Source organism: Physeter macrocephalus, chromosome 7 (genome assembly GCF_002837175.3).
Source record: "Physeter macrocephalus isolate SW-GA chromosome 7, ASM283717v5, whole genome shotgun sequence".
In the NCBI taxonomy this organism is placed as follows: Eukaryota; Metazoa; Chordata; class Mammalia; order Artiodactyla; family Physeteridae; genus Physeter; species Physeter macrocephalus.
This window is the reverse complement of record NC_041220.1, coordinates 99,627,164-99,650,021: the sequence shown is the minus strand read 5'-3', so window position 1 is coordinate 99,650,021 and position 22,858 is coordinate 99,627,164. Positions and strand designations below refer to the sequence as shown.

Genomic DNA, 22,858 nt, shown 5'->3' with positions numbered 1-22,858 from the left:
CCTGCTGGCCTCTCTGTAGCTCCTTAAATATGCCAGTCAGTTTCCTTCTTCAAGGCGCCCCTGTCTAGAAAACTTTCCTAATTAAACTTTAGTCACTCCAGTGCAGATCTCAGAGAGGCCTTCTCCAACCACCCATCTAAAATCCATCACTTGGGACTTCCCTGGTGTCGCAGTGGTTAAGAATCCGCCTGCCAATGCAGGGGATACGGGTTTGATCCCTGGTCCGGGAAGATCCCACATGCCACGGAGCAACTAAGCCCGTCCGTGCGCCACAACTACTGAGCTTGCGCACCCTAGAGCCCATGCTCTGCAACAAGAGAAGCCACTGCAATGAGAAGCCCCTGCGCCACAACGAAGAGCGGTCTCCGCTGACCACAAGTAGAGAACGCCCGCATGCAGCAATGAAGACCCAATGCAGCCAAAAAAACTAAATAAAATCCATCATTAGTTATCCCCTTACTGGGCTTTATTTTCCTTCTTGGCACTTATCTCTACATGATTTCACTCTATATATGTACATGTTTATTGGTCTCTCTCCCACCAAACAATGGTAAACTCTCCAAGGGCAGAAACTTGGGGTGATTGCTATGACCCTCAGATCAGTAAATAGAGCCTGGGACATGGCTCAACAGATATGCTGGATGATAACTGTAAATTACAATGAAAAAATATTTAGCTTCTGAAAAGTTGAATAAGAAAATGTTTTAAAAAAAGATTAGCATAGTGACTTTCTTTGATGTAACGATAAATATCTAAAGCAAATAGCTCCTAGCACATAAGACACCCTCAACAATGTTAAGTCGTTTTTGTTACCTGTATCTCCCAAGGGAAAATTTAGGGGACATTTTTCCTCTTTATTCCCGCTACAGTGACTGGATTAGTAACTGGCACACAGTGCGCTCTCAATAAATGTTTGTGGGATGAATGAGCACCTCCCTTCTATCAACGGGTAAACCGAGCCCAGAGAAAGCGCCTGGGCCAAAGTCATTTCAAAAGAGTTGAGAGCAAAGGCGGGGCTGGTACAGGAATATCCTGACTCCGCCAGAGGGCTCGCTCCACCGTAGTTACTGATTCTCCTCTCCACACAACTGTGTTAAACCCTATCAAAGCCTTCAATTCTCAAGTTAAAAAAGCAAAAGTAAAAGCGAGGTTGCCTGCGTGACCGGAAAGAAGAGGGCACGAAGCACCAAACAATAGGTTTCCTGAGTGTCCAACAGACGCCAACGTGCACTCAACACCGTCACGTGACCAGCCATGTCACGTGACCCGCGGGCCCCAGCTCCCGCGCAGGCGCAGTGAGCCTCCTAGCCGCCATGGCGGCTCCGCTGGGAGGCATGTTCTCCGGGCAGCCACCCGGACCCCCGCCACCCCCGCCGGGCCTCTTGGCTCAGGCTTCGCTTCTTCAGGCCACACCAGGCGTTCCGAGGACTTCTAACAGTACCTTGGTGGACGAGTTGGAGTCATCGTTCGAGGTAAGATAAGACGTGGGCGTCTGTGTTCCCAGCCTCCCTTCTTTTCTGAAGCGTATGCTGCGCGTGCGCAGCTTCTTTGTTTCGGCGATACTTACGCCTAAGTCGCTTGCATTAGTCTCCACATTGAATGGTGGCCAGAATTCTCTGGTTGGCTGGCGGAGGTGCCTAAACTTGACATTTCTGGAGCCACGTGGACTTGAAGTTTGTCTACCCCCAACCGTGGGACCCTTCTAGGTTTGCAGTGGGTTGTTCCCGCCCCACCCCATCCTTGGTTCCATCCCTGAGTATCCTTTCCCGCGTCCCTGCGTGTTTAGTACGTGCTCATTCTCTCCGGACCGCAGCGTCCACCCCATGTCCTGTATCCTTAACGTTGGGCTCCACCCTTAAACGGTCTTAAAGTAGTGGGACTTTTGGAGCTGAATGGAGTTATTTAAAAGTTACTGTGGGGAAGTTGGTACTCAGGGCCGAGGAAGGAGGAGGAAAGCTGGGGGGTGAGGAGAGAGGCAGAGGTGACCCGAACTCTGAGTTCTGCTCAGCATTAACCCTGTACCAAAGACGATGGGGAGTGATAGCAGACAAAGGAGAGGTACAAAATAAGTGCTTAGAAATAAGATGACTTCCTGTGGTGTCTAAAGTGGAAGACGAGCCATTAACGTGTCGAAATAAAATAACTTGTAACTGGAATTACCTTTTCTACATTTTAAATCCTAGTCGTTTGACTTTTATACTGTATATAATAGCAGAGTAGTTGACAAACATAGTTTGTAAATGAACATGTTATTGGGGTTGCGTGGATAAAATGCTTTTGCTGGTGGGGTGTACATTCAAAAGTTTGGAGACAACAGATTTAAAGAATAGAGAAGTCTCTTCCGTCTGGGAGGAGGATGAGACGCCTTTGGGGTGGGGCTAAACCGTAAAGGAAAGGGACAGGTGAAGTTTTAGAGCAGCATCTAGCATTGAGAGGGGTGGTGGCTCTCATCATGAGCTCTTGCTGAAACACTGGCCCTGTAGACAGAAGTCCGCAGCTGACCACCAGCACCCTAATGCTTAAAACCCTTTAGTGGATACCTGTGGCTGTGGGGATAGCCCAAGAGGTGCTGTGGTCTTCCTAGCTCTGCATGTTCACGTCTCTGCTCCAGACCCATCTCTTACTCTGGCCACAGGAGACCTTCTGCTTGTGTTCTTCGTTTTCTCTTTGGGCTTCCAGGTCCTTCCCCCAGCTCACACATCACTTCCGCATCGACCCTGCCCTGCTGCTCTTTGTAGCACACTACATCAGGCTCCATGAAGTCATAGAACACCTGTTTTGCCCTCCTCTCGTTTCATGGTATCTGTAGTGCTAATCCAGTGGTAGCAGATAGCAAGTGCTTGATGAATATTTGTCAAACAGTGAAAGAGCCTGTTATGTGTCAGGACCTGTCCTGGGTGCTAAGAATACACAGAAAACAGTTCCTGCCTTCAAGGAGCTCATGACTATGCAGTGGAAAAAAGAGATAAATGGCAGGCAACTGCTGTATTGTGGGATCAGTGCTCTGATAGAAGAAACCTGGGATACTCTGAGAGCACATCTGGGCATGGCTGTCAAGGAAGGCTTCCCAGAAAACATGAAACCCAGGCGGGCATTGGGAATTAGCCAAGTGAGAAGGATGGGGAGAGGTGCTACCTGGATCACCCACCTAGTCTTCTCGCGAGACTTGGCTCAGCCTTCGTCTTCCATCACGAGAAGTTATTTCTTACTCTAAAGTAAGATTCTTGATGTGTGAATGACATTTTTTTCTTTTGTGATATGTTTTGATCACACAGGCTTGTTTTGCTTCTCTGGTGAGTCAGGATTATGTCAATGGTACAGATCAGGAAGAAATTCGAACTGGTGTTGATCAGTGTATCCAGAAATTTCTAGATATTGTGAGACAGACAGAATGCTTTTTCCTACAGGATTATGTCAATGGTACAGATCAGGAAGAAATTCGAACTGGTAAGAATTCCCTCATTGCTGATTTTACACTTGATGTGTTTCAGTCCTGCTTGTATCCTAAGAGAACTTTTCCGGGGAATAAGATTTGTGTAATCTCTATATACTGCTGGTTCTTTGTTCAGTTTATTGACATCTTATGTCACTCATAGTGAGCCACTTGTAATGAATGAGCTTTTCATATTGGTACCAAGACAAAGAAGACCAATAGTGTGTACTGCTTTTTAAAGAACTAAGTTGGGCTTCCCTGGTGGTGCAGTGGTTAAGAATCTGCCTGCCAATGCAGGGGACATGGGTTCGAGCCCTGGTCCGGGAAGATCCCACATGCCGCGGGGCAGCTAAGCCTGTGCGCCACAACTACTGAGCCTGCACTCTAGAGCCCACAAGCCACAACTACTGAGCCCGTGCGCGAGCCCGTGCTCCGCAACAAGAGAAGCCACCACAATGAGAAGCCTGCGCACCACAATGAGAAGCCTGCGCACCGCAACGAATGGTAGCCCCCGCTCGCTGCAACTAGAGAAAGCCTGTGCGCAGCAACGAAGACCCAACACAGCCAAAGATAAATAAATAAGTAAATTAAAAAAAAAATTCCTCTATGTCTTTTAAAAAAAATAAAGAACAAACTAAGTTTTTTACTTCCCCTTTCCTCGCCCAACTTCTGTCCCCGGAGAGGTACTTCTGATTTCTCTGTACTGTGTTTTAAATGTTTCATTTTAACTGGAAATCATGATGTTAATTGCTGGCTCTCTGGATTGTCTTTCTTCAGAAGAACTTTTGCATTGTAGTTCGGTTTCTTACTCACCTGGGAAAAGCATAGATTATCTTCTAGTTAATGTTGCTTAACACATAGGGGGTTGGGGTCAGTAATATTGCTGTGGGCAGGATTAAGATCCCTGATTACATCTACAAGAAGGTGCTGTTTTGGTATTCCAGCTGTTGATTTATGAGAGAGATATATGTGTCTAGTGTTTTCCTTAATTTAATATTTTGGTCTTTTTTTTTTTTTTTAAGGTGTTGATCAGTGTATCCAGAAATTTCTAGATATTGCGAGACAGACAGAATGTTTTTTCCTACAAAAAAGATTGCAGTTATCTGTCCAGAAACCAGAGCAAGTTATCAAAGAGGTACAAGCTCAGTTCTCTCCCTAAGTTTAAGGAAGAGCAAATGTTGTCAAAATTCCATTTATGCTTTAAATGAGATGCTCCATTTGCCCATTAGTTATAGTGGGGCTTCATAGCTTGAATGTAAAATGTTGGTTGTCAGTGTTCATGACAACCTGGACCTGGGGGTCGGGGGGAAAACGGTGCTTCAAACACAGCAGCTCTTGGCTTCTACTCATTTCATACACTGGCTTTCATGGAGGATTTTTCTTTTAAGAAAAAAAAAAAAGAAAGGTTCTGCTTGAAAGGTTGAAAAGCCATTAATGTAGATGATAAGCTCATTTTGAACAAGAACTGATCTGTGTGTCCCTGGTGCCTTACACACAGGAAGGGCTCTAGGCAGTTTTGTTCAAGGAACCAAAAAGTAAATGTTCTGTCCCAGGCTCCTTGAAACTCAGGATTTCATTTATCTCAGTTGTTTGAAACCAGGGTATTTGGAAGTGTGTTGAGGTTGTCATTAATGGCATTTAGTGGATAGGGCCAGGGCCTGCCCCCTGCAGTGTGGAAGAGGGAAGAATCTTCCTGCCCAAAACACGGTGATGCCCCCAATGGGAAATACTAAATTGGGGTGATTATTTTTTTAGCAGTTTTTGAAATAACTCCTCTCACAAGCTGAGCAGTTAGTCAAAATGTTCGTTTTGTTCTTTGATACCAGCTGTTGAGAAGGTGAATGGTAAGAAGATGATATTCTTACAATTCACCATATCAGATCATTTCCTGATTTGAATACCTGAGTGACAGTCTAGGTGTGTTCAAGGCTAGGTCTTAATACAGGATTTTAATACTGTTACTCATTAAAAAGCTCTTGAAAATGAGATTTTAACACTTAATAATCTGAAGTGATAGAACAGTGGCTGTGGATTCTTTTAAAACAGTTAACATGTGTTTCAGATTCTCAATGTTTTAGATTCTTCTCATAGTAGCCTTTGGATAGAGAGATATACTGAGTGCCTGGAGACCAGGATGGGAAAGAGACTGACTTCTTTTTGGCTGTCCTTTGGAATTTTGTAATGTGTGTATTACTTACTAAAAGAACATGAATTAAAAGTAAAAACTGTTAAGCAGGCATCTTTCATGAGAAGAGTTGCTTTGGGTTATTCAAAGTATGCAGCCAAGCAGAGTAATCAGCCTACTATAGTTCAGTTGGTTCTCTGTTTTGAATTTACTTCTTAGTGCTCTTAACTAATCAGAAACTATGTTCATGTTTTGTGAGTTTACTCTGACTTCATTGCTTTCGTTTGTAGGATGTCTCGGAACTGAGGAACGAATTACAGCGAAAGGATGCTCTGGTGCAGAAGCACTTAACAAAACTGAGACATTGGCAGCAGGTGCTGGAGGACATCAACATGCAGCACAAAAAGCCAGCCGACATCCCTCAGGGTTCCCTGGCCTACCTCGAGCAGGCATCTGCAAATATCCCTGCACCGATAAAGCAAACCTGAGGAAAAGCCACCTGAACATGAGCTGGTGGCTGAGTCAGCCCAGACACAGTTTTGCCAAACATCACTTCTTGTAGACATGACATTTTGGGAGAACTCTTTGACAGAGGGTGAGATGATTTAGTTTTGCACTCTCATCTAAAATTTTCCCCCTATTTTTGTAAGCGTTATTTCTGGAGTACTTTATAAAATGCTTATTGCTTTGGTAAACCAAGTATATTGTCTTTAGCAAAATTTAAGACTGTTAATATGATGCCGTTTACAGATTCCTTTTTATGTTTTTGTTTTTTGCTGCTTGTTTTTATTATTTTTGTTTTTGTATGAGTGTTTATCTCTGTTTCCAGTTTTAGATTATTTTGTATGATCTGAGGGGAAAAGCTTGTATGATCTGATCTGCATATCAAAGGATGAGGATTTTGGTTGTAAGCCTTTTATAATTTACCCATTAGTGGCAGTATATAAGAATATGTAAATTTGCTGTTTTTCAAGACTGAACTACCTAAAGAAGAGAAGTCTAGTGCAACGATGTAACACTTCTAGAACCTCAAATGAGGATATTTTGTAAATAGGTTGGAAGAGGATTATAATATCGTAGGTTAGTGTAGTAACTGTTACTGTACTGCAGTAACTAGTGCTATAGGAATCCAGCAGTATCCTTAAGTTAATGTTGACTTTTATTTGGGGTAAGTTTATATTTTGTGTAGTATTCATTTACTTTGGGGGGAGGGTAGGAGCAGTGATGTTAGTGATATTCATTTCTGCAATAATCAGTTTAAGTAACAGAGCGGACCCTGCTCTCAATAGGGGCATAGGTGAAGTATGAGGGTTAAAGTTTGCTGTGATCATCTCTGAGTTTTGAGTTTTTGTTTGTTCTGCTATTTGGAGCAGATTTTTCCATTAATGAATTTCTTGCTAATGGGTGGTGTTGAGGGACTGGGGCCTCGAGGTGGGAGGTTGGCTGCAGGGTGCATGGGAGACTCAGTGTTTGGGAAGATACTTTACCCTCTGTCAGTCACACAGGCCACCTCAGATTCTCTGTTGAACCGCTATTGAGAAGTACAAACCAGCATTGTGCCTGGTCTGCTGTTGAGAAATACAGACCGGCATTGTGCCTGGTCTCCTTGGAGGAGGCTTTCCTCTCTCTGTTGTTCACATTCTCTCATTACATTACACCCCTTCTCCCTCACCCAGTGTCTCTTGAACAGGCAGCAATTCTGTGACTAGGTGTCTTGGCTCGCTTTTCCTCCAGTCTTGAAGGCCCCACCCACCCACCTTGACATCCACTCAAGTTCCCGTCTGGCCTGGACCTGGACGCTACCTGGTCTCTGCAGCCTCCAAAGGCCCTCTCCGTCGTATCCACAGGACACAGGACTTCTTGTCTCTTCAGCCAGCCTTGCTTGGTTCTCCCTCTGCAGTTAGTGATCTGTCTCTTTGTTCCTCATGAGAAGTAGGCATTATTCCCCTCTGAATACACAGGGACCACTTACTACCTTTTATACATAATAACTTAGTACTTATTTTTGTTTGTGTTCGTATGTGTATGGTACACAGCCAGAGGCCAATGAATTCCCTCATTCAGAGTATATAGTTAAGCAAAGCTTTTAAAAGTTGTTTTCAGTCACATTATCTGATTTCAATTGAGGTTGTAACCTGGTCATCTTGTGCCAATTAGAAGCTCTGATTGGCAGCTGTAGATTTCTTGATTAAAAACCTAACTAAATTGATTACATTTTAGGTATTTTTTCAGTAATGAAGAGGTTCTTAGTGGAAAGTTCAGGAACTATTCTATTTGGTGCTTAGTAAAAATATTTTGAATTAATGTGTGTACCAGTTATTGTCATTTCTTTACTAAATTCAAAAGTTTTCTGCGACATAAACATTTCACTCTTTTCTGTTTGTAAAAATCTTTTTCCTTTTTAGTGGCATCTTGCTGGTTGACAAACAGAAAACCCTCTGGGATGCCGTCTCCTTCAAGGAGAAAATAATGAGCCATCAGGTGGACTTTCCCTCACCTTCCCTCTGGGGATGACAGACCAACCCACATCTTCAGGGCATCTTTATTCGCTTCCTGGTCCATCTGCTGAAGCGCTTACCCTGTATAAGATGAACCTTTCCACAAGTGATCTGGGTCCAGGCCAGTTGCCTTCTCTAGGGTTTAACCCCTTGGGGGCTCTCTGCCCCCTGCAGCTCACAGAATTCTTGGTCTTCCCTGCTGCGATGCGATGCCTGAGCGCTGCCCCATTTCCCGGCCCCTGGTTCAGTCTCCAGCTCCATGCTCCCCGCCCCCAGGCTGTGACGTGTGGCTCCACAGCTCCAACTGTGCTTGTGATGGCTCCCAGCTGCTTCACTGTGACACTTCTTCATCATCTTTATTTGAACTCATTTTCTTATTCTCTTTAACACATCTCCCCTTCTTTTCTCTTTCCTCTTCTCCCCAACCTCTAAATGTTGACGTTCCTAAGGGTTTGGTCCTGGGCCACCGGAGGCCACGAAGGAGCCCTGCTCAGTTATCTCAAAGGCCATGCTCTTTCCTGGGTGTGACCAGGCACAGTGGGGATACTGGATCTGTGTCATTTCTGCCCAACACAGACCCCTCTAATGGGCAGTCCCTGCTCTGGAGCTCTTCAGCCTGGCCGAGGCTTTTTCTCCGAACTTTACTGCTGCCTAAGCCTCTTTCCCAAATCTTCCTTGGCTCTCTATACGTGTGTCAACTCTCCATCAAAATCTGAAGGCTCTTCCTGCCTCCTGCTTCCCCTTTATTCAACACAGGTGTTTCCCTTGAGAAGGGCGGAAACCTGCCCCTGACATGGGATGCCGACCCAGCACTGCTTGGCCATGTTATTCTCCTACGGGACAGAAGCAGTCTCAGGATACCAGCCTCCTAGATAAAGCTGCTCTGAGACCATGATAAAGCAAGACAAACCAAAACCACTTCACAACTTTGTCTAAGCACAGGAAAAACAAACAAGGTCACTGTGCCACCCCCCAAATACCAAACATTCTCCTGGCTAAAAAATAAGTGACTGCTTTTTCTTTTCTTTTTTTTTTTTTTTTTTAACTATTTACAGCTTTATCTCTGGTCTGCCCTTCCTATAGATAAGATTTATTAAGACACCCAGTCATAGAGTTGCCCCTGCTTTCTGACAGCATCCAATCTAGAATGAATCCCTGCTTCTTTAGACCCTCCTGGAAATCACCCAACCAATGCCAAAATCTTACAGTAGGTTCTTTCTAAAACCCTCTTTTCTGAGAAGCCCCACCATTCTTCATGATGGACATTCTCCCTGTGTCCAACAAGTAGTAAAGCCAACTCATTCAACTATAGGTGGGTTTCTGGTGGTGTCTTCCTCCAACTGTGTTGGGGTATGCCTCCTGGAGGGCCCGACTGACACGCTGCCACGGACGTGGCCTGAGAGCAGGTAGGAGAGTGGGATTGGGGACTGGCTTGCTTACTGTCCTACTGGCAAGGAAGACCCATCCTGAGGGTATGTGAGGTACAGTCACTGGCTCGAGGGTGGCCCAGTTATTGAAGATCCCACCAGTAGTGCCCTGGGCAAGTGTCCCCGTGGAAAGGAACTTTGTCAGTGCATGGATTCGAACATTTGGAAGCTAAGGGGGAATACCGCATATAAGAACGGTGGAGTTGGCAGGTTATCACTACACTGTCTCGACTCTTAGCAAAGGGACAATGACAAAATAACTGTTTAATGCTCAGAGGCCACTGTGAGTGCCCAGGGCATCTTTGGTTATCTCCTGCAGGGGGAGAACAGACAGATGAGGAGCTAGGAGGTAGCAAATCAAAACCAATATTGCATCTTGGGGGTAATGGTGGAGATGTGTGCTATCCTGAGAAATCTAAAGGATGCTAGGAAGCTGTTCCCTATCATAACTCCATTTACTTCCCCAGCCTTGCCCTTGCAGAATCCAGATAGAGGCTGGAGAATGAGTATATACCAAGTAGCCTCAGTTGCAGCTGCTGTGTTGGATGTGGCACTGATGCAGAGCAGGAGTGAGGACTCAGGTATGTGGCGTGCAGCCGCTGATTGGGTGAATTCATTCTTTTCTCCCCCAATTAAGAAACAGCTCGCCACAATGTTCCTTTCCAGTTTTGCTCCAGGAATATGTTAATTCCTCTTCTCTGTCATAATATATATGCCTAAAGAGATTTATTGTCAAATCCTGTTGTTTCTCCCTCCTAGATCAATTCTGAATCAGTTCATTTATCTTCATGTCTGCTGTTACCTCCAAGCCATTCCCATCATCTCTAGACCACTCTGCTCTTGAGAGATGGATGGAACCAGATTATGCAAGAGAAAACAATAATGTTTTATCTCTCAAATTTCCTTGTCAATATTATCTAGGGTACAGAGAGGTAGAATTTCATTCACTGCTGGTGAAGGTGTAAATTGCTAGAAACTTTCTGGTAATTTGGTAGTACTACACAAAAAGCCTAGGAGTATCCTTTGATGCTTTACTTCAGTACTCAAGGAATATGTCCTAAAGAATAAAGTGTTAGAAGCATGCCAAGATTTACTTAACAGACACAATTGTTTGCATATAACCTAGAAATTTAACGTGATCTTTCACTTGCCTGCAACAAGAAAGGAGTCAAGACAGATGTGGGGTCTCAGTAAAATTCTATCCCTGCAGCTTGTGTTATGCTGAGTTAAAGGACAGTAGTATAAAGTGCAGTCTCCTTTGTTAGTCATCAGGAGTTGCACAGTAGTGGGAAAATATTTCAGCAAACAAAAGTAGAACTACCTGTATGTAGTCTTTAAAACACAAACATTATCCTACAATGCTCACCCTAAGCAGGTAACAAAACTTAAAAATACTTGATACTGAAAAATAATATGGCATGTTACACGGATAGTAACAGGTATTTGCATTTAAAAATTTATGTTATTGGGCCATGTGTTTTGATTAGGTAGTAAGTTTACTTTTAAATTGTGAGTCTGAGTTGTAATTGCATTTCTCTCAAAATGACATAAGTGCGTGAGCAGCTACGTTTTACTTTTTTATTTTAATTAATTTATAACATCTGTATTGGAGTATAATTGCTTTACAATGGTGTGTTAGTTTCTGCTTTATAACAAAGTGAATCAGCTCTACATATACATATATCCCCATATCTCTTCCCTCTTGCGTCTCCCTCCCTATCCCACCCCTCTAGGTGGTCACAAAGCACGCAGCTACGTTTTATTGAAGATGATCTGACTGAGGTTAATGTGAACTTCCTATTTCCAAATTCAGCCTTCATCTAATTTCACCTTTCTTTGGAAAATCAGTACAAATCACAACCATTTTTATTGCCCAGTTGTTTAAAGTTTTATTCAAAGAAGAGCAAAGATTTGATGGTGCATAGAATAGACAACTGTTTATGGGCCACCTGCTGGGCCAGCACCAAAGGATTGAGAACATATTTTGACCACTAAAAGTTGTACTGACTTGTCAAATTGCACCGCTCCATCAGAGGGTCAAACAGCTCAGTGTGGACTGACAGTGAGGTCAGCATTGTGAATGGCCATTCTCAGTTCCCTTTAATCTGCTGAGCATCCATGCAATGGGGAAGCAATGCACCATGAGGCAAGACTAGAGGTTCAGTAGATCTTTCACGTCAAAGAATAATCTAGAAACCATCACAAATGACCAAGTTGATGCTGCAGTCATTGATGTTGAGATGTATGACAGGGTGAGGCTCAGTTACAGAAAAATCCTGGCAAGGCTTAATTCCAATTCATGATTAGTATCATTACCCATATTTTGCTTAAACTTCAAAAAGCCCCTTTGAGGTAGCTGTTATGCCCTCTATAATCTTCTTCATGTCCTGGACCTAGGAAGTCAAAATATTTGGTCCAAGTATGCCAAGGTCTGCTATAGTCCATTCCTAGTAGTTTTGTTTTCTTTGGTTTTTTAAAATTGGCTTTCCTGGTTATTTTGAGCTTTGTTTTATTCCTCTACCTATTGAGGTTACATGTGTATTTTGGAATTATATAATTTACATAGAAACACTTTTCAAGTGAAGATGACCAGCGTCCTAGGAAAATGAAACCACTTTAAAAGTAGACCATGGAAATCACAAAGTCTGATATTCCACAATGCGGATTGCAATCTTACGGACACTAGAAATACCATGGGTAGGTCATCAGTAACATTAATAATATTTCCCTGTGGGCACTTGCTGATAACACTGGCTTGTTTTATCTTAGTGTCACAATGAAACAGTATGAAATGTTAATGCAAGAATTTGTTTTAGCTATGTATGTAAATCATATTACAAGCAAGTTATTTGGTTGGTTGGCTTTTTAGTTCGTTCCTTCAATCAGATGCTTCAAAAGAAATGTGTTTCAAATATCCACTTTATGATCAGTTTAAGGATCAGTTTAGAAAGAAAAATATTTGGTAAACCATTCCTGGTGGGCTGAGCCCTGCTTCTGCTGGACTTCTTTGGGTTGGGCTGTTTCATCATCTTGTGTCCTAAAAACAAACAAAAAGTTTTCTTAGATGGTTTTGAAAATTATTCAACAAACAACTTAATACTCTACCATCTTTTCAGGGAAAGATAACTGCTCCTTTACTCTTAAAAAGATACTGGAACATGATGGGCCAATATTAGGAGCTAGAAACAAGTTGTGAAGGATGGGGATGGAGAGGGAGCATCTAATTCCAGTTTTGAAAACAGAAGGGTCTCCATTGTTTCACTTAACACTAACGAGGCATATTTTGCAACATGTACTGTTTATTTCAGGCACAAATTAAACAATAAACCCCCTCCAAAAACAGGTAAAAGAAGAAATGGTTAATCAATACAGTATTACACTTTATGGCTTCTTCAAAAGTTATCTGATGTGCTCTGGCATTTCAATGAGGTTGTGAAATTAGCCTAATAAATTGAAAAGGGGAGACAGTAGGTAAGAAAGTACAGTGTATACCTGTCTGAACGGTCTCTAACTGAATTTGTGAAGCTTCTTATAAAACAGTGGGGGAACTTCCCCCGTGGTCCAGTGATAAAGAACCTGCCTTACAATGCGGGGGACGCAGGTTTGATCCCTGGTCAGGGAACTAAGATCCCACATGCTGTGGGGCAGCTAATGCCGCGTGCCACAGCTACTGAGCTCGGTTCCTCAACAAGAGCCCACATACCGCAAACTACAGAGCCCACGCGCCCTGGAGCCTGCGCACCAAAACTAGAGGGAGAAAACCCGCATGCCACAACTAGAGAGAAGCCTGCGCGCTGCAACAAAAGATCCTGCGCGCCTCAACAAGGATCCCGCGTGCCGCAACTAAGACCTGATGCATCCAAAAATAAATAAAATAAATCATCTTAAAAACAAACAAACCAAAAAACAGTGGGAACACAGCTTTAAACAGAGGTGTGTGATAATGAGATGAACTGTGGCCAGTCAGGCTGGCTCTGGCAGTTAATAGACCATGTGCTTGGGGCTCCAGGCCTCAGTGTCCTCAGCTGTGACACAAAGGGCTGGACTCGTTCAATGACTGACAGGAAGTCCTTCCAGCTCCACACCCATATTTGTCCAAATAGCCTTGCGCAGGCAGGGCCTTTGGAAAAGGAACATTTCAGAAGGGGCCCTTTCACAAATGCAAACTTCAAAGCCCAGAATTAAAGATTTTGCTCTGAACGGAAGGCTGGACAGGAAGGAATCAATAAACAAAGGGAAAATCACACATTTCTGGAAGAGAAGCGTGCTGCAAGGGCTTCTGGAAAAATAAGGCAGTATCAGAGGTCATCATGTGTGATCAACCAAACCCACAGATTAAGAGGCCTTAAAATTACAAGATTATACAATGAATCTTGAGAAATAACCTTAATAATAATAGTGGAAAATTACTGAATGCTTCTGTGCCAGGTCTTGTGCTAAGCATGTCCTATGGATTAATTCCTTCAGTCTCACATGAGTCTAATGAGGTAGGTGCTGTATTACCTTCATTTTAGAGGTGAGGAAACAAGACTCAGAGAAGTCAAGTGAGCTGCCCAAAGCCAAGCAAGCTAACAACAAGGAGGACCAGAATCTGAATCCAGACTCAAGGCCAGATGATGAGTCCATCTTCGGTGTGACCCACTCTGAAGTGGTCAGCTCAGTGATTCAATGTCCCCTGTCTAATCATCCATGGGGAAAAAAAAAGGTTTTCTGGAATTTGGTATCAGGAATAGTGCCTCTTCTAAAGAATGACCTATTTCCCTTCTCTTACATATCTTCCTTTTTGGCTGGGTTGTAATTTGTCCAAGGCAGGGCTTGTTTCGTTACCCTTTGTATTGGCCCAAATGCTGGGTATTTAACAGGTACCAGAAAGGAATACTAATTTCCCTCCTGACTATGGGAAAATGGAATCATAGCTTTGGCCCCCTACCTTGTGGCAGTTTTTACATCTAGAGATGGGGTGGGTTTGTAAGGCTGGCCACCGCTGGGGCCTGGGTCCAAGCTGGGTGACTTAGTTATCGGAGTGTTGATCCTGGAGCTCAGATCGCCACCCAGAAAGTTCTTAGCATAGGAAGCGAGGTTTGGCACGCTGACCACTCGGCTGGGCACTTCCTCCATCTTCTTTTTCTGTTGGTATTAAAAGAAAGGCCTGTTAGTACCACCCAAAGAGGCATTGTTGTAACAGTAGATAAGGCCTGCCCAACCGAAATTATATGAGCAAGGAGGCAATAACTTACATGTTATTTTTTAAAGCATTTTTTCTTCCAATCCACTTTGTGCTTTAAAAAAACACAGGCTCACAATCTCTTATCCAAAACTTCTGGTGACAAATGTGTTTTTTAATTTAAAATCTTGTTTTAGGTTTTAAAAGGCTATATAACACCCCCAGCAGAAGCTGGGCCCACCTTGTCCTCAAACACATTAATATTTCTGGAGTGAAACTTACATTTTGTCACACCAAGAGGGATATATAAAAGTTATAAATGAGCTTATGTGAATTTAGCTTGGGTTAGGTTTACTGTCCTATGAGTTACAAGAAAATTACAATTTTTTAAGCACTTTAGGATTTTGTGATAGATGAGAGATTTGGATGTGAATATTCTCACTGTAATAAATTCCAAAAATTTTTATAAAAGGAAAAATTACAGTGAAGGATTCCTGCTCTTCTCTCTCTCCTTCCTATCACCCAGATATAGCCATTATTAATAGTGACACATTTATATATAAAAAGTTTGGAAAATTCAAAAAACTCATAAAAATAAAAAATGTAATCTGCCTAGCCAGATATAAATACTGTTTATTAATAATTTGGACTATTTCCTGGGGGTCTTATTTTCAATGAATATTCCTCTAAATGAATGCCGGACAATTGATAAGTAAGCTGCCATTACCTTTGGGAAAAACAAAGCCAGCAGAATTTTGTAATGCATTGAAACCGGTAGGACCAATTTACCTTCATGGAAGGGGTCAAATACCGTGGGCGAGGATTGAAAGAGAAGGACCGATTCCGATGGGACACTGCGCTGGGGAATGCTGCATAGTGAAATCTTCTTTCCTCCTGGAAAAACAATACAACTGAGTCTAAAGGAGCCTAACTAACTACACAGCACACTGAGTTTAATTTGAAGGAAGATGGCTGTGTGAGAGCAGACTACAGAGAGGAGGAAAGACCAGGGAAGGGAGGGGAAGTCAGTGGGAATCAAGCTGCCACCCACTGAAGCTTTGAGGAAGCACCTTTATTTCTGGGGCCTTTATGTCCCCAGCACCTCTTGTGAAGGAAAGGGCGAGCTTTTTTGGAATGCCTTAGGGAAGTCAGAGATCCAGGTACTCTTAGGATCTGAGCAGAATCTACTGCAGAAAGTTATTAAGACAAAGAAAAAGAAACACCCAGGTACAATCACTGTATGGCCAATCTTCTTTACCTGTGTCATTCTTCACTTTTTTCTTTCCTGCTGTATTGTTTTTAAAGCAAGTTCCAGTTGTTGTATAATTTCATCTGTAAAAACATTGAGGGCTTCCCTGGTGGCGCAGTGGTTAAGAATCCGCCTGCCAATGCAGGGGACACGGGTGCGAGCCCTGGTCCGGGAAGATCCCACATGCCGCGGAGCAACTAAGCCCGTGCGCCACAACTACTGAGCCTGCGCTCTAGAGCCCGCGAGCCACAACTACTGAGCCCACGTGCGACAACTACCGAAGCCCGCGGGCCTAGAGCCCGTGCTCCGCGACAAGAGAAGCCACAGCAGTGAGAAGCCCGCGCACCGCAACGAAGAGTAGCCTCCGCTCGCTGCAACTAGAGAAAGCCCGCGTGCAGCAACAAAGACCCAACGCAGCCAAAAAAAACCCAAAAACAAAAAAAAACATTGATAAGTGTTTCTAAGAGATAAGGACTCTGAAGAAAAAAACATAACCACGATACCTTTGTCACACTTAGCAAACAAGCAATTCCTTATTAGTATCATCTAATTTTCAGTTGGTGGTTAAGTTTTCCTCTTCATCTTGACATGAAGCAATGTGACTGGGGAGCAGGAGGGTGCAAGGATGGGCGTGGGATACAAGTGTGCATGTATATTGTGGGAGGATGTGTGGCTGCGTAAGCCACCATAAGACCGTGGATTTTACTCTGAGAAGGACGGAGCCACAGGAGGTGCTGAACAGAGCCGTGTTGTGGTCCGAATTACATTTTTATAAGATTACTCTGGTCGCTGTGAGGTCAATAGAGTGGGGTGAGGCTGGAGTGAGTGGGGAGACCAGTGGACTCTCCATCATGCATGAGAGGCAGCAGGGCCTGGACCAAGGTGGTGAAGGTAGAGACGGCGGGAAGAAGCTGGACTTCTGATGTGGCTAATTAGCTGACCCGCATGGGCCACGCTGACAGGCGCGAGTGTATCACCCAAAGACCCCAGAGCTGAATGTAAGCCACTGGGAGCTGGCTTACAGAGAACTTCCAACCAAACCTTGGAGCACAGGAAGTCTGGGCAAAAGCCTAAAGCAACGGTTAAAGTGTGAGGAGACATGAGTGTGAGGTGCAAACCATTCTAGATTTTCCCAAATGCTGTAGGTTAAAAAAACTAAACCAATACCAACATCAGGCAGATGGTGTGGGACTTGAGAGTGATTTTTTTTTTTTTTTTGCCTTCTACTTCCTGTGTTAATTTTTTTTAGTGAGCATGTATTTTTTTATATAATAGGGGAAAAATAACCAAGGACCTTTTGTAAGGTAGTTTTAGGGTTATCAGGATTACAGTTTTAGGCACCCATGGAAGTGCTAGGCTAAAGCGAATACCCCTGACAGCCTCACCGTGAGCTGCTTGATGATCTCCTCCCTCTCCTTCAAGCGGGTCTGCAGACGGCCTATGAGCTGAACGTCCTCCGGCCTCGACTCCCCCTTCCCTGGCTTCTCTCCGGAATCTTTCAGTCTGTTTGGAGCAGGCATGCAGTTAGCCACCATGCTGCAATGACTCAGCCGCAAGGAGGGAGAAGAGGTGGACGTGATGGGGACGCTGCTATGTTGCTTGGCCTGGCCGGCCACTCTCTGTTCACCAAAGGGGAAACTGAGGCCCAGAGAGCCTGCCCAGGGCCACCCAGTGAGTTGGCTGCAGAGCTCCAGGTGGAGCCCAGAACTGCAACTCCCAGTCTGACATTTGTCAGTTCCCCCAGGTTCTGTAGGGCCCAGGAACCAAAGGCCTGTGTGTGCACACTGATGCCACATTCAGTGGGGCTTCAAGAACCAGCGAAGTTTGGGAGAAGAGGCCTCAGCCGGAAAACGTCCCCACCCACGCCGAGGCCAGCAGGTTATGCCAATACAGATGTGGCTCCCGTGCCACCTGCTGGCATCCAGAGAGCACGGCATGAGCTAGTTCTGCAAAGCAGCGGGGCAGCTGGTACCACCGCCCTTTCAGTGTGAAGCTGGAGAGAAATAACCTCCGGATGGTGGGGGAGAGACGGTGAGGGCTGCCAGTGATCTACGGACTGTAGTGGATAAGAGGCCAGGGCTTTGGGGTGAGATGACTTGGGCTTTTATCCCAGCTCTGCTTTTTTCTAGCTATGTAATCTTGGGCATTTTGCCCGTGAGACTCAGTTCCTTCTTTAATATGGGCGTGAAACTGGGTGGTTGTGAGGATTCAGTGAGATAATGCATGCCCGGCACGTGCTAAGTACCCATTAGATGGTAGCTGGTAAAACCTTCCACTGCAGATTTTGGATGATTTGCTTTGTATTGGAGCCAGTGGAGGACAGTTTTTAAGAGCACAAGGGTCAGACAGGTGACGTTTAAATTTATTTAGTGCTGCTTGACCTGATCTCCCTGTCACTAACCCCGATCTCCCAGTCTCTTCTCCTCTCAGCAGTCAGAAGTGACCTTGTTAAAAGGTATCTCAGACCATGTCAGTCATTCTCAAAGCCTTACAAGGGCTTCCCAGTGCACTCCATCCGAATACACCCAAACCCCTTCCTGCTCAGTACAGCATCTCCTCCACACCTCCCAGCTACCTTGCCAACCTCAGTTCCTATCATCACTCTCTCACTCATTCCACTTAAGCCTTCTGGCTATTTGGTCTTGGGAAGCAGGCCCCAGGGCTCTTGCACTTGCTGTTCTGGCTGCTTGGAATGCTCTTCGTCCAGATGGCGCTCTCATTTCCTCGCCTCTTTATGCTTAAATGTCACCTCCTTGCCCACCCTTGGCACTCTAGACACTGATCCTGTTTTCCTTCTAGTACCTTCAGGTACTTTTATTACCTGATATGAAGTTAAATATTTGTTTGCTTATTTCTTGGTCAGAATCCCCATCTAGAATTTGTGAGTGCTATGAGAGCACAGTCTTTGTTTTATTCTCACTGTAACTCCAGAGCCTAAAACAGTGCAAGGCACACAGTAGGCCCTTAACAAATATTTGCTGAATGAATAAATGAATGCTTGCACAATCCATTATTCCCATGGATTGATTAAGAAAGCGAGGGGCCCTTGCTTTCTTAATCAATCCATGGGAATAATGGTTTCCACCCTGAAGAACTGCTGTGAAGATTAAATGACACGATGCACATTAGAAGGCGGAAATGCTCATAAAAAAGTAGCCCTGATCTTCTTCTGTGTGTGAGGGTCAAACCATGCTCATTCCTCACAGATTCCCAGTACCCTGCACAAGATGGGAATGCAGTCTCATAAAAAGACGGGCGGCCACCCATTCCAGTTTGCCTGGAACTGAGGCGCTTCTGGAACTCGGGATTCTAGTTTTAAAACTAGGAGAGTCCTGGGGACACTAGGATGAGTTGGTCCCCCTAATAAAATGGTACATCTACTAGTCCCTCCCAACCTGGGGCCAAGTCCTCACTTACTCGGTTTCCAGGGCAGCCAGCCGGGCCTGGAGCTGCGCTTGAGCGCTGCTGAAATCGGCCACCATGGCCTGCGTCTCCTTCCGGTGTTCCTGGCATAGCATCTCCACCTCCCGGGCCCGCCGGGCTTGCTGATCCTCCTCCAGCAGCCTGTGGGCGGGGTGGAAGCACAGCTGGGCTTGTCCAGGCTCTAGGGACTGAACCTCTAGGGCACTGGAGTTTCTCCCCACTCTGCTGGGTGGCCTGCAGAATCTAAGGTCAGGACACAGTGGGAAGGAGATCCGGGGTCTCTGAGTTGTGGGGTCCAGCTTGTGGAACCTCTTCTCAGTACCTTCCACCCCAGCATTCCATGAAGGAGAAACCTGAGCACAAAGGGGCAGCCTTCTGGGGGAAGGGGTGGAGGACAGCTCAGGAAAGGAGTCCCAGAAAACACTCCTTTCTCTTGGGGGAGGTGGGTGGGCCTGGAGGCTGAGATTCTGTATCAGAATTACCGAACGTTGTGGACCCTGAGAGCTGGGAGACCAGCGGTCCAGGGTGGGAAGGCAGGATGGGAGAGGGATTAGGAGAACAGTTTAGAGCCAGGCTGCCTGCGTCCCTCCGTGGCCTCCCCCATCACTTCCTAGCTGCGCGACTTTGGGCGAGCTACGCTCTGCTCAGTTTCTCCATCTGACAGCAGTGGCTACCTTATAGGGTTACTGAAAGGATGAACCACGTTAATCCATGTGCAGAACAGCCCGTGGCACAAAAGCGTATGTTCGACCATCAGCTATCACTTTTCTTAACCTTGGGGTGAGGTAAGGGATCCTCAGACCAGCCTCAGGGGGCCTGACACCTTCTGAAAGTACATGCATATTTTTGTGTGATGATATCCTTCTCCAGGAGAGGGACATCGTTTGCCTCACCTGGAGGGGGCTGTAATCGGAAATGGTTAGGAGCCCCTACTCTGGTCCAGTCTCCTTATTCCAGTGTCACATGGTGAGTCCCTAACTGAATTTAAGGTGCTCCACCTTGGCCAGGTGGATTCATGGCTGTTTCTCAGATGAGCCTCAGGCCTACTTTCACTTGAACTTTATGCCGGGGACTGGAACATTCAAACTCTGGGATGAAATGGACAAATGACTTCAAAGATACAAACTACCAAAGCTCACTCAGGAAGAAACAGATAACTTGAAAAGTCCTATATCTATTAATGAAATTAAAGTTGTAGTTATAAACTTGCCAGCCAGGGAAAAAAAGGCCATGAATTCAGGACTTGATAAAGGGCTATCCAGCCTGGACAAGGAAATCAGAGTTGCCACCACAATTTACCGAGTTCCGGGGTCAGTGTTAAGCATCTTCCTATATGTTTCACTGCATTCTACAACAGCCCTGAGAGGGGGTGGTGTTTTCTACCTTTTACAGGTAAGGGCAGGGTCTTGGAGAGATTAGCAGGCTCGCCCAAGGTCACACAGCTAGTTAAGAGCACACAGAACTGTCTTAACTATTCCACTGCACTGACTCCGTAAGGCTAGTTTGTTTTTGTTTTTGTTTTTTCTCGGTGCGCAGGCCTCTCACTGTTGTGACCTCTCCCGCTGCGGAGCACAGGCTCCGGACGCGCAGGCTCAGCGGCCACGGCTCACGGGCCCAGCCGCTCCGCGGCATGTGGGATCTTCCCAGACCCGGGCACGAACCCGTGTCCCCTGCATCGGCAGGCGGACTCTCAACCACTGCGCCACCAGGGAAGCCCCCTAAGGCTAGTTTTGAGGATACTTTGGGCATCGTTAAGTTTGATTCCATAAATTCCCTGATCTGTAGGGAAATAGGGTACCCCTCCCCCAATTTCAGGGCTAATCCTAGGCAGTTTTGAGATCTAGAATTCCTAGACCACTGATACTTTCCATGGGTCAAAGGAGTAACATCAGTGAAGTGCTGGCGTACTAGGGAGTCCTTTCTTTGGGAAGATGCCCAGGGTGCAACCCAATCTTAGATCCCAGAGGCTCGCCAAGGGGCAGAGGAGAGAAGCTCCGACCCGCAGACCTACCTGTGCTGGTCGCGGAGCTGCAGAGCCTCCTGCCGGTGCTGTTCCACCTCGGCCTGCAGCCGCCGCACTGTTTCCTTGAGCTGCGAGTTCTCCTCCCAGAGGCCGCATCCCTCGCTCGGCTCCTGCTCGGCGGCGCCCTTGCCCGTCGGGGAGCCCGCCTGGCCCGGACCGCCCCCCTCCTAGGGAGAAAGCAGCCAGAAGAGCCGTTTGCAGGAGGCGCAATGGCAGACAGGGCCAGAGATGTGCCGCGGCAAAGACCCAGTCTGGAACCCAAATCGGGCTCCTGATTCAGGAGCTCACGTCTAGTCTCTTAAAGTTTTCTGCTTTGAGAGTCGGACAAATGTGGCCCTCAAAAAGTCTAATAATGCTGGTGAGCCAAGAATGTGGCTTAAATGAAAACAAGCCCAACACTGCACCTGTGTGGAGTGGGGGTGGGGGGTGGGGAGGGGGGGTAGGGTGTCTCTGAGTCTCTTCTTGTTAGGACACTAATTCACTAATTACCCCCCAAACGTCTCATTCCCAAATTCCATCATATTGGTGGTTAGGGCTTCAACATGTGAATTTGGGGCGAAACCACACAGGGCAGAGGAAGGGGAGACTGAATATTTGCTGAACAATAACAATCTGTCATATCATCTCACAGGATTCTGATACAGCGGGTCTGGGTACATCCCAGCCCTGTGTCTTTTGAGAAAGCTTCCCAGGTGACTCTAAGGCCACCACAGTTGTAATCCACTGCCCCGCACTTGCCCTTGCCCATCTTTTTACCTAGGGTGCCTTCCACACCCAACCATTCCTGCCTTGGTGATGCCTTCTCGACCCCTCAGGGGAGAGGCGACAAGCTTTCTCTTCTCTGAGAGCTAGATCCTCTCCGTGTAGAGGTTATAATGAAGTGTGCTGATTTGTTGAAATGCTGGTTTCCTCCACCAGCCCAGCGGCTGTTCCGGGAAGGAGCCATCTCCTCTTCCCCTTCCCAATCCTACAGCACCCAGCACAGTAGCTGGGATTCAGCAGGTGCCAAATGAATGCTTGCTGTGAAATGATGCTTGAATGTCAATGGTTCAGACAGAAATACAAAGACTGATATCCACCATTAAATGGGGTCAGGGTTAATCCCCGATTAGTGAATGTAGCAGTTTTCAAGTCCATGCAAACATGCCTGAAGGTTTGTGCATCTGTTCCTTCCAAAGACTGAACAGCATTGCCCAGGGATCATGTGTGGCCCAGGCCTTGGACCTCTTGCTTCCAGCCCTGGGGTTTGCATAGTGTGGGATATGCCCATGGGCACAACCCGGCACTCACACCTGCATGACCTGAAGAGCCTGGTCCTGTGGGGGCACCCTTGACTAGTGGGAGAGAGAAGCTGCTGGATAAGCGCATCCCCCTCTGTACTTGGTTGCGACAGATTTGAGAATTATTTCATGGGGCTCCTCAGAAGATCCCAGTGGATGCAACACCACTTACCTGCAGTGGTGGCCATGCTGGGAATGCATCCTGACATTGCACCCCCCTTTCACTCCTGCTGCCT

At 45.7% G+C, this 22,858-nt stretch overlaps 2 protein-coding genes across 2 annotated transcripts in view; one reads left to right on the top strand and one right to left on the bottom strand.

Annotated features, from left to right (window-relative positions):
• The first annotated feature begins 1,297 nt into the window (after positions 1 to 1,297).
• MED28 (mediator complex subunit 28) lies at positions 1,298 to 6,156 on the top strand. Its single transcript, XM_007101878.4, has 4 exons — positions 1,298 to 1,472; positions 3,276 to 3,342; positions 4,456 to 4,568; positions 5,849 to 6,156. Exons 1-4 carry the CDS (start codon positions 1,314 to 1,316, stop codon positions 6,044 to 6,046), a joined length of 537 nt encoding a protein of 178 aa, XP_007101940.3. The 5' UTR covers positions 1,298 to 1,313; the 3' UTR covers positions 6,047 to 6,156.
• Positions 6,150 to 22,858, bottom strand: part of FAM184B (family with sequence similarity 184 member B) — a 128,833-nt gene continuing 112,124 nt past the window's right edge. Inside the window, exons 13-18 of the mRNA XM_007101877.4 lie at positions 21,331 to 21,509; positions 19,314 to 19,460; positions 17,282 to 17,399; positions 15,437 to 15,541; positions 14,414 to 14,610; positions 6,150 to 12,520 (exon numbers count right to left, since the gene is read on the bottom strand). Of these exons, the coding sequence (XP_007101939.2) occupies positions 12,427 to 12,520; positions 14,414 to 14,610; positions 15,437 to 15,541; positions 17,282 to 17,399; positions 19,314 to 19,460; positions 21,331 to 21,509 (840 nt within the window). The 3' untranslated portion in view covers positions 6,150 to 12,426. The remainder of the gene's footprint in view (positions 12,521 to 14,413; positions 14,611 to 15,436; positions 15,542 to 17,281; positions 17,400 to 19,313; positions 19,461 to 21,330; positions 21,510 to 22,858) is intronic.

What these genes read in the sequence shown, in the direction of transcription:
- MED28 (XM_007101878.4), top strand. Translation starts at nt 1,314, where the DNA reads ATGGCGGCTCCGCTGGGAGGCATGTTCTCCGGGCAGCCACCCGGACCC. An exon ending in AGTTGGAGTCATCGTTCGAG is followed by an intron (nt 1,473 to 3,275) that starts GTAAGATAAGAC and finishes TTGATCACACAG; the next exon opens with GCTTGTTTTGCTTCTCTGGT. An exon ending in TCAGGAAGAAATTCGAACTG is followed by an intron (nt 3,343 to 4,455) that starts GTGTTGATCAGT and finishes TTTTTTTTTAAG; the next exon opens with GTGTTGATCAGTGTATCCAG.